Source organism: Cervus elaphus, unplaced genomic scaffold (assembly GCF_910594005.1).
Source record: "Cervus elaphus unplaced genomic scaffold, mCerEla1.1, whole genome shotgun sequence".
In the NCBI taxonomy this organism is placed as follows: Eukaryota; Metazoa; Chordata; class Mammalia; order Artiodactyla; family Cervidae; genus Cervus; species Cervus elaphus.
This window is the reverse complement of record NW_025316691.1, coordinates 614,952-630,234: the sequence shown is the minus strand read 5'-3', so window position 1 is coordinate 630,234 and position 15,283 is coordinate 614,952. Positions and strand designations below refer to the sequence as shown.

Here is a 15,283-nt window from a genome sequence, read left to right as displayed (position 1 = left end):
AATGAAGACTTGGTTTTGAACATACGGAGCCACCTAAGACCAATACTTCTGCAAACTACTTTTCCCACTTCCTTCACCGGGAATGTCTTTCCAAGTCAGCATAGATTTACCTGGCACTGCTCTTTCATTAGTAAAAAATGTAAAAATGCTGAGAAGGGAGAGGGCAAAGAGGGGCCCACAAAGCCCACCAGCCCCACTCCTTTCTCCCACGGCCTTAGCCTACTTGGCTTTGTGCCTGTTGCTCCCCAGGGCCACTCTGTGTGCTCAGGGAGGTGGTGTCCCCCATGTGACCCCACCCTGGGGGTCCCTGCTCCTCCATTCCCCTCCCCAGGCTGGCAAGAGGCCAGGAGCTCACCTGGGCAAAGCGGTGGGCCCGCCGGCTCACCGAGAAGGAGTAGGCACTGGGCAGGCGCAGGCTGACGGGCAGCACGGACACATTGAAGTGGAGGAGGACGACACCCTCCCCCGGGCCCTGGAAGTCTGAGTCGTTGACCAGCACGGCCAGCTGCACAGCCCAGCTCTCCGAGATGGGGAGGCTCCGGTTGAGAACCAGCCCTGTGGGTGGAGGCACATGATGATAGGTAGGGGCCCTGCCCAGGGTGGAGACCACTGCCCCACGCTGCTGCACATCTCCCCTGCAAAGCATTCCCTGGACACATGGGCGTACGTGTGACAACAGGTACTTCTACCCGCACGGTACACAGACAACAGACCTGGCTGGAGGCACTAAGGTTGAACTATTTTAAATGTGAGTCACTGTGCTGAGCTGAGCCCAGAAGACCCTCCTCAGCTGGGAGGTAACCTCAGTGAGGTGTGTGTGTGTGTGCATGTGTATGAGAAAGATGCATGTCGGGGCAAGCACACACAGGTAAAGACCCACCACCACCACCAGCAAGGTCCCAGAAAGACCGTCCTGGCCCCCGAGAACTCCTCGCAACAGTACCAGCCTCCTATGGACCCTCAGGTTCCACAGGCCTCAAGCACCCAGGGGCTTCCGCACTCCTGAGCTGTCACCGTGTGCCAAGGCTAAGATCCCCATTCAGTGGAGAACAGAGGAGGCGAGGATCTCTGGGTGCACGTGGCATACAGAGGGAGTGTGCAGGGGCAAGGATGACATTTTCCCTTGCACAGAACAGAGGTCATCAGAGCTTGGTGAGGAAGAAGACAGGAAATAGGACTGGGTCAGGCAGAAAGGGGTAAAGGCACCAGTGATCCTGGGTTCCCCAGAAGCAGGCCTCCAAACAAGGATCCAAGCACAAGTGGCATATTTGAAAGGTGATCCTACAAAACACAGGCAGGAGAGCAGGCGAGGGAGGTGGGGAGGTTTGGCAACTTGCGAGGACACCCCATCCTGCAGGTGAGCCCTGGGGGCACGTGGTGCTTAGCCCTGAGGGTGGGCACATTTCAGAAGTCAGACAGGACAGTCATCCCAGAATCCTCCAATCTGAGGGCACAGAGCTGCTACTGGACATCAACTCCTGTTAGTGGAGAGTTGCTGGGGAGGGTCAAGGATCCCTGGACACTTGGGCACCTAGGAGGTTGCAGTGAGCCCTGGCGTGGTCAGCACAGGCTAGTGTGGTGGGGGTCCTGCCAGGGTCAGCCTTGGCCTTGGGGCAGTTCAGAGAGAAAGGACAGCCTGTAAACACCCACCAAGGTGGCCAAGGTGAGCCCAGCAGAGACAAAGGCTGGGAAGAGGGTTGGAAGGGGTGGCCACCTGGGGCTGAGAGGGCCAGGACAGGTGTCTACTTGTGCAGGGTGCTGCCCTGCCCAAGAAAAGCAGGTCGCCAGTTCCCCAGGGGGCCCTGTCAGGCCACACTGGTCCCCTCTTACTGTAGTCATGCACGGTTGCCCGCACAAAGCTGCCGTTGGCCTGGGCCAAGGTCTCATTGGGCATGTGCTCCACTCGGAAGGTCCGGAGGGCCTTGGCATCCCCAGAGAGCAGCATGTTCGTGTACCGTCTCAGGAGCTCCCCGGAGGCTGGCACCACGTCTGCATCGAAGACACGTAACGTGGCTACCACTGTGCCCTGCAGAGAATACGGGGGCCAGTCAGGGCCCTGAAAGCCAGAGCCCATAGGAGGGCACGTGCCCTGCAGGTGGATCAGGTGTGTGCGGTCAGAGCTGGCTCCAGGGACAGACTGACCAGGGTTCAAGCTGCAAGGGGCCCCCAGCCAGCCTGCTTGTCACCCTTCCTGGGCCACTGCACCTCACCTCTGCAACAGGTGCAATGGCATCTCCAGACTTCCCATGATTATGGGTTAGAACAGATGCCCTGGTGCTCTGTGGAAGACCTCATTCAGGTCCCCACAGGGCAGAGTGGGCACCCCCACTCTCCTTCCAGGAAGCTGGGCCCCGCACAGTGGAGAAGTTAGCTCAACGTCATGCAGTGACAGATGACAGAGCTGGGACCTAAGCACAGTGTCCACCAGAATGCTCTCCTACAGCTTCTTCTGTACCCCAGGCTAGATGGGGTCATGAGGGGGGTTCTGAGTAAAGCCACATGTCATCTCTGCTCTCACTCCTGGCCAGGCTCCACAGTGTTACCATGGAGCTGCTCTGCCAGGCTCATGGGACATTTCCCTACTCCATGTGCTTTCCTCTTGCCCATCCATCCACCAAACCTGCTCCCTGGGTGTCCGGAGAAGCAGCCAACCACAGCATATCCGACCCCGACCCTCCCCTTGCTCCCGCCAGCCTGCCGGCTGCAGGACAGCCCAGGGCCCAGCAGGTGGCAGTCACTCTCCGCCTGCACGGGCAAGAGGAAGGCGGGGCCCCGATGGGAGGGGCGGCGCAGGGACACCCCTGCCGGATCCACTGTCCTGTCTTCCTCCACTCCGGGGTACCCTCCCTGAACTCACTGGCCCTCCCTTGAGGGGCTGACAGCCCGAAGAAGGGAACGCCCTCCTGGCAGATGTCCTCTCCGTCTCCTTGGGGCAGTGTGCCCCGCCTCTGCAGTACCACAGTTGTGCCCCTCTGATGCGAGCCCTGATGGTTGAGTCAGAGGCTGGGCACCCTTACCCTCAACCCCACCGGCACCCCAACCCCTCCCCTCACCCGCTTCCCAGGGCAGAGGTCAGCTCGGGGCCAGCGGGGCTGGTCCTCTCTCCTCCTCAGCTGTCCTGGAAACCAACAAAACCCCAACAGACAGACTGATGGACAAATGAAAGACGAATAACCACAGTGATGGTCAGCCACATGTCTGGATGGCTAGATGGACAGCTGAATAGACCGAGGAACAAATGACGAATGGAGAGACCCAGATGCCCAACAAAGAGATGACAGACACTAGAGAAGCACCAGACAAACGCATAGGCACCTCCTTCCGCTTGAACTCCACCACCGCGCTGGCACTGTCGACGCCCCCGAAGAAGGTGGGCGCAGAGTCGTCCTCGTCATACACGGTCACAGGGAAGGGCACCATCACCTCCTCCTCGCGCATGCCCATGCGAACCGTGCACGCGGCCACCAGCTCATACTTCTCCCGCTGCTCACGGTCCAGGGCCCAGCGCGTGCTCACCTCCAGGCTGTCCGGATCGCAGCGGAAAGGCAGACTCTCACCTGAGCACCAAACAGACCAGCAACCCCAGGATGACCCTGAGCTGAGGGGAGGGTGAGCTGCCTTCCTCAGGGCCCCACAGGGAGCAGTGTGCAAGAGGAGACAGAGCTGGGGTGCATGCTGGGCCTGGGCCGTGGCCCCTCTTCAGCTTCCACAGTGGAGCACAGCCTCCAAGCACAGTTTGCAGTGGAGATTATGCTCTGAGCATCACTGTGCCTGCAGCCTGCACTGGTGCTGATAGGGAAGAGCAGGGACCAGGAGGTCTGCCTCAGGTCCTCAACCCAATCACCTAGGAGGGCACATCCCTTCACACACCCTGCCTGCCTCCTCTGTGGCGAGGGCTGGCACCAGTCACGCTGCAGGCCCAGAGATCCAGCTCCTAGCATTTGCTGGTATTTGAAAAACTGTCAGGAATTTTCTTAACTGTGGAAGCAAGACATGCTCATTTTAGAGAATGTGAGAAAAAAGCCACAATTCCACCACTTGAAAACTAACATTGGGGACATCTGGTGTAATTTCATGTTAACACACAAATATTTCTGACTGCCTGGTTTGGATCCCTGCCCTATACACCTGCAGGCTGCGTGGCCTGAGGCTGATGGTTCTGTCTCTGTTCTTCAGCTTCCTCGCCAGAAGATGAAGTGAAGTGAGAGTTGCTCAGTCGTGTCTGACTCTTTGCGACCCCATGGACTATACAGTTCATGGAATTCCCTAGGCCAGAATATTGGAGTGGGTAGCCGTTCCCTTTTCCAAGGGGGTCTTCCCAACCCAGGGATTGAACCCAGGTCTCCCGCACTGCAGGTAGATTTTCTATCAGCTGAGCCACCAGGGAAGCCCCAGAAGATGAGATGCTGTGTGTATTCATCACCAGACACTGCTGTAAGTTCAATGACTCACTGCAACCTGGTGAGGGGAGGACCAGTAATAACAACATACTCTTCAACCCAAGCCTGTCCTGGAATTCATCCTCCAGAAAGGACCCAGAAAGGGGGAAAAGCTGAACGCTTGAAGGTCAACAGTGACCACCCCATAGCCAACCTCAGGAGGGCTGTCAACTCCACTTAGTGGAAAATCACATCAGAGCCACATATTACATGTGAACTACACATTTCCCTGTATTGCTTATGGTTACAAAAATGGCTTTTCTTTTTAAGCGAAAAAGGCAGCACACTAAACCATATGCTTTGGGGACAACTTTGTACAAAGACATCCATCCCTGTGGCAGGATAAATGAAGGGATGTGGGAGTGTGAGTGACTACTTTCCTTACACTACTGAGCGCTCCTTTAACATTATGACCATGTGTGGGTGCCATCAACCTGGTGGGAATCCAGGCTTCACTTACCAGCCGTCCAGCGTAATAAGTGTCCCCTTTAAGTCCCCTTTAAACTGTCCAATGACACCTCACACAGCGGCTCAGTTGCCTTCTCTCATCTCCACTCGGATCCAGTGCCCTTCCCCTACCCCAAATCCATGTGGCTTCCCCAGGGCCATCGTGTGGTAGGACTATCTTGTGACAAGGTCCACTGTCCTTACAGTGGCTCAGGCAGAATCCTGGAACCATGCTTGGTCCCCTCGTGAATCTCTCAACACCCCACATTCAACTCCCCAGAAAATCTTGCTGGATCTTCCTGCAAAAACATGCCCAGAATCTGCCTGCTTCTTGTGGCCTAAAGGCTTTCACCCTCAACCCCAGTCCTCATCCTCTCACTCAAGGATGTCTCCTGCCTCTTCATAGTTTTCCTGCTTCCTCCAAACCACTCGCCCCAAATCATTTCGAACACATCAGCCCGACTAACCTTTTAAAGTAAGTTATATCCTGTCAATGACACCCTCCCCCCCCACCCCTGAAAACACCTTCTATGGCTCCCTAGTCCCCTCATCAGGAAGTCCTGCCCCCTCCCTTGCATTTTTCTGCCCTCAGTAGCCTCTGCCCTCCCCTCCAGCCGCACTTCCCCCTCCGCACTTTTGAATGAGCTCGCCCTGCTTGCTGGGCACCCTCCTTTACCTTGCTCCAGCCACCTGACTTAGGACAGTGGTCTCCACCACTCTGTGCCTTCTCAGCGTTACCTCCCACCTGGCCCCTTCAGAGGCCACCCGACGTCCTTCGCGCCTGTGTGGTCTCCACCTGCCCCAGGCGTGGAAGGTCCAGGCAGGCAGGATTTGGGCCTGAACTTGTTCACTGTTTCATCCCTGGTCCCTAGAACCATGCCTGGCCTGTGGCCAGCATACATGAGATACACGTGGGCCTCTGAATGAATGGATGGTGGGGTGGTGTAGTCAACTTGGACGGCTCATGTAGAGGAACCGCAGGGCCATGCCTGGCACTCGGCAGGCATCGAGGAAGGCTCCATGCGCCTGGCACTCACCTCCCAGGAGCCTGTAGGCCACGCTGACGTTGGGGCAGAGGAACTGCACGGGCAGCAGGCGGAACTGGTGGAAGGTGCCAGGGGGCCTGTTCTCCCGGATGCGGAAGGACAGGCCTGACTCAGGGAAGCAGAGCTCCCGGGGCTTGAGGGCGCCGCAAGCCGGGAAGGAGGCGTTGATGATGGAGAAGTACACTCGGGCACAGCCTGGCCACTGGCACTCGCCCTCACGAAGGGATGTGGGTGACAGGAAGACCCGCAGGTAGATGGTAAGCAGCGGGAAGCCGCCGTCTGCAGAGACAAGTCAGGCCCCGCCAGGGTGTCAGCCACACCCGCCCAGCTGGGACCTGAATGGGGAGAGGGCAGGAGCTCGGGGCTGGCGCAAAGCCTAGTCCTCACCAAGGCTAGCAGGGCTCTGCTGGGAACCCCGCCCTGCCCCCTACCTCCTGCTTGCCCCCTACGGCCCTGGACTTGGGATCTGGCAGCCTCAGGGCCCTATGGCTCTGCTCCCTCATCCTGGGGGGTGCCTCACAGGTCCATCTCTCTGATTATTCCAAGTCTCAGTTCAAATACCCTTCCTCAGAGAGGTGCGCTGAACCCTGGGTCTAAGATGGAGTGCTTCCCCAAGGCAGGCTCTTGGCACCTCAGGTGACCTCCCTTCCCTCCCTCACCCACTACCCCAACCACTTTCTCTCTTTTCTCACTTTTAAAAACACTACAGGGGTGGAATTGGGTGGGAGGGGGGAGAGAGGTTCAAGAGGGAGGGGACATATGTATACCTATGGCTGATTCATTGTGATGTATGGCAGAAGCCAACACAATACTGTAATTATCCCTCAATTAAAAATAAATAAAACACTTATTCTATTCTATTTTTGCCAGTGTTGCTGCTTGTGGGATCTTAGTTCCCTGACCAGGGACTGAACCCAAGACCTCAACAATGAAACCTCAGAGTCCTAACCACGGGACCCCCAGGGAATTCCATGCCACCCCTGCAGAGACACAGACTTCCCCAGCACCTAGAGAGGGGATTTCTGGCAAATTCCATCATGGAGGCACCATAGCAACCCCCGTCCAACCCATCTGGATCTCAGCTGGGGCGGGGGCTCTTCCTGGGCCTTCTATCTTAGCTCTAGGTAAGTGTCCCCCCGCTACATCTACTCCTCCCATATTCATCAGTTCTCTGCTTCTTATTAGCCTGTCCTCTGTTGCTCCAGTCCCCTGCTGTGGTTAATAATTCTCCGTATAAACTTTCTCTGTTCTAATTACTGTGATTTCTCTCCTGACTAGAGCTGGCAGGTGCATGAGGCTGCTCTCCAATCACAAACAGAACAGGCCTCCTATGAAACTCAGACCCTTGGCAAATTTCACTCTGGCAGTACTGTTCACAGCAGAGTGTCTGCCTCTCAGCACTCACAGGAGCTCAGAGCTGGCGTGAGGGTCCAGGGAGGCCATGTCTATAGAGCAAGAGGTGGGGTTGTGATCACCATTTGGTGCCACAAGGCAGAACTCTGCTTCACAAACAACCTCCTCCCAGTACCAGGGTCACACGTGGCCTTCACTCCAGCTTGGACCCCTGCTCTGAGAAGCCGTCCAGGCCTTCCTCCTGCTCCACTTTCCTCCCCGGCACCAGGCCCCAGTCCTCACCAGGTGCCAAGAGCAGCCTGCTGCTGATGGTAAGGTGGGCTTTCCGTGCAAACAGCTGCTTCTCCACCAAGTTCCAGATCATCCACTAAATCAAGATCTTGGGATGTCTCTAGCCTTTCTTAACTCTTCTCTCACAACCCCACATCTCTGTTAATCCAACTGGAAGACATTTGGAGCCAGCATGGAGAGAGCCCCTCAAGTCCTCCACATAAGTCCTCCAAAATCCCAACAGCCTCAGGAGGCCTGAGGGTCATCAGTGGTCCTCAAGCTCATCCTGGCTCCCTCACGGGCTGGACAAAGAGGACAGGCCAGCCCCATCTCACTTGCTCCACTCTTACACAGCAGGAGTCGTAGGAGCTGTGTGATGGGCTCTAAGGAAGGACCAGGTGAGGGCGGGGCGGGGTGGGTAATGAGGCATGTGGGGGTGGGGTCAGGGCCGCCCCCTTACTGAGGATGTTGAGCTTCTCCCAGGAGCTGTGGTCCAGGCTCTGGTTAAGGTAGAGAAGCCCCGTGTCCTCCTGGATGCGGACCCAGTTGTTCTCGTGCAGCCGCGTGTGGTAGGCGCTGTAGAGGTGCTGGCCCAGGCGGAAGCTGGGCATCTCCTCTGGCACGTCCTGCAGGGCATGGACATAGAGCAGGGGCGTGCCGGCTGGCTGGTCCACGTATAGCTTCTCCCAGTAAGCGTCCCTGGAGAAGTAGAGTCCCAGCGGGGCTGTGGGAGGCAGGGAAACACGTGAGGGAAGGAGGGACTGAGGGACGACCACGGTGCAGAGCCCAGCAGCCCTCCCAGGCAGATCACCTTTCCCAGCGGCCTAACTTCACATTTTAGTAATAGCTTCCTTGTGGGCCAAAAAAGAAAACTTCACTAATTTAAAATTCTGATCTAAGTAGGTCTTTCTCATCTGTATTCCTAAGAACATCAACACACAGTTATCTGTATAGCTAAACACTAGCTGCAAATACACTGCTTTAAAACAGAAAGAGGAGGAAGTGAGGAAGCATAAACAGTTGCAATATCATCCTCGATTACCTGAGATAGATAAGCATGTAAACCACTCGGCTTTCACCCAAGCTTCTGAGCAAATCACCTGGAGCCAGAGTTTTGAAGTGTACAAGACGCTGCCAGAAAAGCAGAGCAGGCAGGGAAGATGAACTAGAGCACTTTATAAGTAACAACATTCGTGCATGCTAAGTCGCTTCAGTCGTGTCCAACTCTTTGTAACCCTATGCACTATAGCCCTCCACTCTCCTCTGTCCTTGGAATTCTCCAGACAAGAATACTGGAGTGGGTTGCCATGCCCTCCTCTAAGAGATCTTACTGACTCAAGGATTGAACCTGCATCACTTACACCTCCTGCATTGGCAGGTGGGTTCTTTACCACTAGTTCCACCTGGGAAGCCCCTGTAAGTAACAAAATCTTCATCTAAAGTCAAACATGCTCCTACCATAGTACCGAAAAATTCCACTCCATTTATCTGAGAAAAATGAAAACATATGTCCGTCAAGTGACTTGTTCACAAATGCTGGGGTTATTCACAGAGCCAAGAACTGGGAAGAACCCAGATGTGTTCCAGCAGGTTATCAGATAACAAACCCCAGTCCATCACACCATGGAACCCTATGCAGTTAGGATGGGGCACAAACTATTGATACACACGACAGCCTGGACACATCTAATAGACATCCTGCCAAGTGGAAGCAGCAGCACAAAAGAATCACATGGCACCGTTCCAGACTGATTTTAGGTGACAGAAATCAAACTGGGTACCAGCTGGGGGTAGGGGAGGTAATAGACTGGAAAAGCAGGGGGCATATTCTGGGAAACATACATGTTTCATATTCTGATGGGGTGTGGGTCACACAGGGACATCCATTTGTCAACAACATACAGCCAAGATTTGTGCATTTCAACGTATGTAAATGTGGCCTAAATTTATCACTGAGAGGCTATGGGTAGAGCTGTAAATGCCATGAGGAAGAGGGATGCTGACCATGGCCACGCTGGGTGAACCAATGGGGCACTCATCCTACTACTCTCTTGACTTGGTGTATGTTCAACATTTTGCATCATAAACAGTTATTTTTAAATAGTAAGAAGTTTTAAAAAGATGGATAAATGGGCAGGTGATGCTTTAAAAAAAACTGAAAACCTGCCAATATTCTCTACAAAGCATAAAAAATACTAACACACAAAGCAAACATGAGAAACATTGTACTTGTGTGTAAGCGATTTCTCTTTTCAATCAATTTGTTTCCACCTACATTCTGCTTCTCTTGCAGCCACCAAGGTGAGTGGTTGGTCCGCTCCACACCAGTGGAAGACACCCTGGGGCTGCCTGGGTCCTTGAAGACACACTTGTGTGTGGGAAACAATCAAGAGCCAACTGGAGTCAGGTGAGGAGAACTGGTGAAGACCTTTTGGATCCCAAAGTGGTGAAACAGAAGAAAACTGGAAGGTTGCCAGCACTGTGCCAGGCTTCCCAAGGATGACTTCAAAGGCAACCCGGCTGGGAATGCCAACTTGAAGTGTGCATTGATTGGGTCCCACCCACCCAGTGTGGGTGCTGCCCTGCCAAACAGGCTGGACCACGGAGCCAGCAGGAGAGGGAGGGAACAGGAAGAGAAACAGAGGGAGAGAGAGGGAAGGAGGGAAAAGACAAATGGGGCTAAGGACAAAGGTAAGTAAGGCGGAGAGGATGGAGGGGAGAGATGCTCTGGCCAGTAGTCAAAGGCTACTGCACACCCGGCACTAAAGACAGAGATGGAAGGAGGGGGCTGCAGGTACGGAGCTGACTTATTAGACCTTCGGAAAACTGCTCCCTAGGAGTGCTGTCCCTGGAGTGGGACCCAGAATCACTGGGTCTCTGCAGGTGAGGTACTGGGAAGGGCAGCTGAACTCCAAGGAGCTGGCCCTGTGCCCAAGTCAGGCTCTGCGTGTGACCTTCCTGCCCTGCCACCTCTTGGGGGAAGGGATCCACCCAGAGCATCATGCTGCCTGCCATCCAAGGCGGTGGCAGCTCCAGGAGCCCTAGGAAGAAGTCACTCTGGGGAACTCTGAGGAGGGAGCACTGAGACATGACTTCCCTTGCCGGGGGTCTCACTGGTAGAGACCACGACAGGAGCCACCCACACATGGCTGGATGCCACCCTCCTGTCCCACAGCCTCCCAACTGGCCATGAGGACATGGGCTGCCTCTCAGATACACTCAGAGTGTTCATTTCTTTGGGATTTAGTAGCCAACCCTAGCAGGGATGGCTGGCAGCTTAGAGAACTGTGTCAGCCCCAAATGGCCTCAAGACTGGCCTTGATGCTTCTGTGAAAAGGCAGCCAATGGCACTAGCTCGGAGCAGGCCTTTTGCAAGCTGGGCAGAGTGACAGGCCACAGCTGACAGATCCTCCTGCACAGCTAGGATGCACTCCACTGGCTCACGCTTCCTGAGAAGTACACAGTTCGGGGTCCCAAAGAGGACCCTACAGCACTGCTCATCACTGCTCTTGTGACAAAGGCAGGAGGGTCTCTGTGGTGTTTCCTCAGCCAACGAGAGGGAAGGGGCAGCTGCTCCCCACCTGTAGTGCACTGAAGCCCCACTGCACTGCCTGGCAGAGTAATAAACCTGGGTCTGCACTCCTCACAGAAATCAGAAGGGCTCCGAGCCCACGGTGGCCCCCTGTCCTGCCCCAGTAAGGCCGGGTCTGGGAAGGCAGATTCAAAGTGGGGGTCAACACCAGACACAGCCCTGCTGCCCCAAAACAAGTGCCTGATTCATAAGCAGCAGCCCAGCTTCCTTTCCCTCCAACACTCCATGAAGGTTGCAAGTCAAAGAGTCTAGGGGGAGCTCTGGGGTGGGCTGTGGGGGGCTGGGGAAGGAGTGCAGAAGCTGATGCTCACAGCCCTGCGGACAGCAAGAGGAGTGGCTTGCTTTTCCCTCCACTGCCACCTTCTCCAGAGGACCTGGCCCACCGCATTCACCCACCCCGCCTCTCAAAGGTGCAGAGTGGGGTGAGCATGGCCAGGTGGACTCACACAGCACGAGGCCAGGCCCCGTGGCACATGGTGACCCTGCATTTTCTTCGCAGCCCCAGATGGAGCTGCTGATGGGATCACTGCTTTGCAAACAAGACACCTGGGCAGGACAGAAAGAAAGTTGTTTGTATGCTCGAGGGCACATGTGCAGCCAGCCAGGGGATTGGGATTTGGAGGGCTGTCTTTCCAGCAGCATAGCCCTCACCGGCCTGCTCAACCCCATGTCACATGGTCCAGAACCCACGGTTACTGTGCCCACCCTCCACCCCCACCCCAAGTCCTGAGCGGTGACCGCAAGTCAGGGACGCTGGCCTGCAGTAGAAAGCAGCCCCGGAGGGTGCACCATCTTTCGGGAAGGTTGACTTTCTGGCCACAAAGAGAATGAGAGATTTCCCAGTGGCTTGACAGGGTGGTGACCTGGTGGCAGTCCAGGCTTGTGACACCATGCTGGATGGGAAGGGGGCTCTGTGCTGCCAGCCTCCTTCTCATCCTGGCAGAAAGGTGAGCACCAACCACTAGTGATCTGAGATGCTGCCTTCAGGGCCCCAACCCCAGAGCTGCAGGAGACTCAGTTGGTGGGGAGAGGGGAAGCCCAGGTTGGGTGTGGGTGGGTCCCCCAGATGGCACACAGCCAAGGGCAGCCTGTGTCTGCCAGCCTGCCTGGCCACCAGCTCTCCTTGGTGTGCCAGAGCTCTCTGTGGAGAAGTGAGGTCTGCATTCTGGTCTCCGGAGTACTGTCAAGGATGGTGTGGGACGCCTGCACTCACATCAGCAGAATATCGCGACTTTTGCCTTCTTATTCTCTCAGGATATAATCGCTGTGGCCTTGGTCAGCTGTGCAAGAACTGGCAGCCCTGGGAGCCACCCATGGGGGTAGGGCTTGCAGATCGGTCTTCTAAGCGGGGGCGAGATGCTCACTCCACCTACCAGGTAGTGAGGAGCAGATCCAGAATAGGGCTCCTCCCCTGGGGCCCCCTTGAGCACATGTACATTCAATGGTCCAGGGGCTGGGAGGTGCTTTGAGCTCCAGGGAGCCCCCACCTCCGAGCTGGTCCAGTCACCACCACACAGACTTCACGTGCAGGATGAGAGCACTACCTGCTCTCATCTCTGAGCCAGGTCCTACAGGATCCATGTGGGGCCTGGTCTGTTGCTGCCAAAAGTGATTTGTGGGTTGGGCGATGATTGTGAGCAGAAACAGTCTTAAATGCACTTAAAACGCTTCCCAGGTGGTCCCTACTCAGGGCATGGCCGCCTTAATGCTCCTCCTTGTCACAGACACGTTTAGATGGAAAAACACATGGTCCAAGGTAGGGAACGAGGGTGTGGGTGCAGGGCTGGCCTCAGGGGGGTGTAGCCTGGGGAGACCACAGTTCCCCATACTTGGTTTAATGCTCTCCTGTCATTGTCCTAAAATAATTCATAATTCTAGAACAATCTGCATTCTATGGTGGGCCCTACAGATGATGGGGCCAACCCCAGAGGGTGAAGGAGAAGAGCCCGGAAAGGGCCATCAGAGGTGTCCAGTTTCCTGGGGCTGTGCAGCCTTTGTAAAGTTCTAGCCTCCTCTGGGCCTCATTTTCTCTGACTGTGAACAAAAGAAGGGCAGGCTGGGGAGAGGAGGAGCTGGTATAGGCCTCACCTTTGCACAGGTACACGCGGTATGAAGTTCACACTTCCGATTTATAATCACTGGGCAAACCTCTTCACTGCCCCATTAAATAGGTAAGAACATGGAGGCTGGGAGGTGAGAGGACTTCCCATGGTCAAACAGCTGGAGGGTGGGCATCTTGGGGTTTGGACGATGACTAACAAAGCGGCGATGGGACTCAGGAGCAAGGCAGATGCTGGCCCCACCAGGAAGCCCCAGGCCCTGCCAGCTGACCACCCCTCCCTGCTGGCACCGTTTTGCCAGGAAGGGCTTTTTGACCAACCTCTGATGAGAGTCTCCCCTGGAACTTGGGGCAGGTCGACACAGCAGGACTTGTAAAACCTGCCCCACCCACACCTTCCACCCCGAATGCTGCTGGGTGACAGGGTCCTCCCCCAACACCTAGTCCCACGTTTCTGCCTCGACAGGTGTTGCCAGCACCATGTGGGGTTCTGGCCCCTCAAGTTGCCCTGGCATCACACCAGAGGGTGAGGAGCTGGGCTTTGCTCTCACAGGAGTGGGGATGGGTCCCACACTGCTCATGACATACCTGCCAAAGGCCCTGGTTGCTGCTCGCATTTGCAGAGACCCCAGGCCCCCTTCATGGCATGTGTGTGTATATGCATGAATGTGTATGCACAGGTATGCAGCAGATGGAAACAGAGACAGGCACGTGGGCCCAAGGCCCCATATCCTCCCACCCTGCCCCACCCCTGCAGGAGAAGATGTGCAACTAACACTCAGTGGGGACAGCAGGCAGTCCTGTTCCAAGGAGGGCCTCCTCCAGCATCTTTACAAGCAGAGCCACCAGGCATGGATAGTCTCATTTGGCACACGCAGTCACCAGCATTTTTGTATCCTGGAAAGGCAGTCTTCAATGCTCCACACCTGGCTGGATGTGTCATTTACTCACATTTGTATGCAGAGAGAAGCAGGCCCAAGTTTCAAATTCACTTTCACTCATTCAACTGTCCACAAGCTCAGCCCTGTGTGAACACTCACACATGAACACTGGTCATACTCGTACACATTCTCAGACCCACACAGAAGCTGTGAGTGCCCTCCTGTGCGGTGGAGGACCACGCAGGTGGACGAGGGTTTCTGGTTGTCATCCCTCACTTCTGCAGCACATTGTGGGGACATCCTGCATGCTCTGCCTCAGTCCATGCCAAATGCACGCAGCCCCTTGGCTCCAACGTAGCCCACGCCGTTGCCCCGCGATCACCTCCCATAGCCCCCAGATGCACCCATCGCCAGCCTTTGTGCACCAGCCTCAGCTCCCCCGTGTACTGGAGGGTCACCTCCCGCTGGCCCCCGAGGCTGCAGACCAGTCCTGGCCCCTGCAACCCAGCCAACTTCTCAATATGCAGTGAGCTGTGACCCCACTCTGGGGAGGGAGCCCCTTCCCCAAGCTCCTGCCCTCTGCCTCAGGGTGGCCCACAGCTCTCTTACACTCATCACTGCCGATCAACTCTTATGTTAACCTCCTCTGGTCCAGTCGCTGTGTGGGTGTCTCTGGATTGGACCCAGACTGATACACACATCTCTCTTACACTTAGCATGTCACATGCACATTCTCTCACACTGTTGCAGACCCACCCCCACCTCCCCCATCTTCTTGCTCATTTAGTGAGACATACCGAGCCTACCCAGTCCTAACTGCAGGCTCACCTCACCAGTGCCCCCTGGTCAGCCCTGGCCATGAGAGGCCATGCACAACTCCCCTGAGGTTCCTTTGACCTCCTTGCTACCCTCGACCGAGGATGTGCTGCCAGTCTGACCATACCAACCCAGATCCAGGCAGGTGCTTCCTAACTGGGCACCCTTGACTAGAGTGAGTGGCAGTCACCGTGGTCATCCCACACAAGGCCCCAGACAACCAATGTCCTAGGACTGCAATGTAAAAGCCAGAATTTGGGGCTCTCAAGAAAAAAACACATGGCAAGATGGTCTGATCTAAGAACTGAGTGGGGTGATAATAGTGCCCACATGTGTGTGCAAGGCAGTACCTTCCCGCAGAATCCACTCACCGGGCAGCC

General features: G+C 55.7%; 1 protein-coding gene across 1 annotated transcript in view; it reads right to left on the bottom strand.

Moving 5' to 3' along the window:
• Positions 1-15,283, bottom strand: part of LOC122691256 (proto-oncogene tyrosine-protein kinase receptor Ret-like) — a 52,926-nt gene that overhangs the window by 22,127 nt on the left and 15,516 nt on the right. The window contains exons 2-6 of the mRNA XM_043897910.1: positions 8,016-8,279; positions 5,924-6,211; positions 3,316-3,557; positions 1,831-2,026; positions 356-555 (exon numbers count right to left, since the gene is read on the bottom strand). Of these exons, the coding sequence (XP_043753845.1) occupies positions 356-555; positions 1,831-2,026; positions 3,316-3,557; positions 5,924-6,211; positions 8,016-8,279 (1,190 nt within the window). The remainder of the gene's footprint in view (positions 1-355; positions 556-1,830; positions 2,027-3,315; positions 3,558-5,923; positions 6,212-8,015; positions 8,280-15,283) is intronic.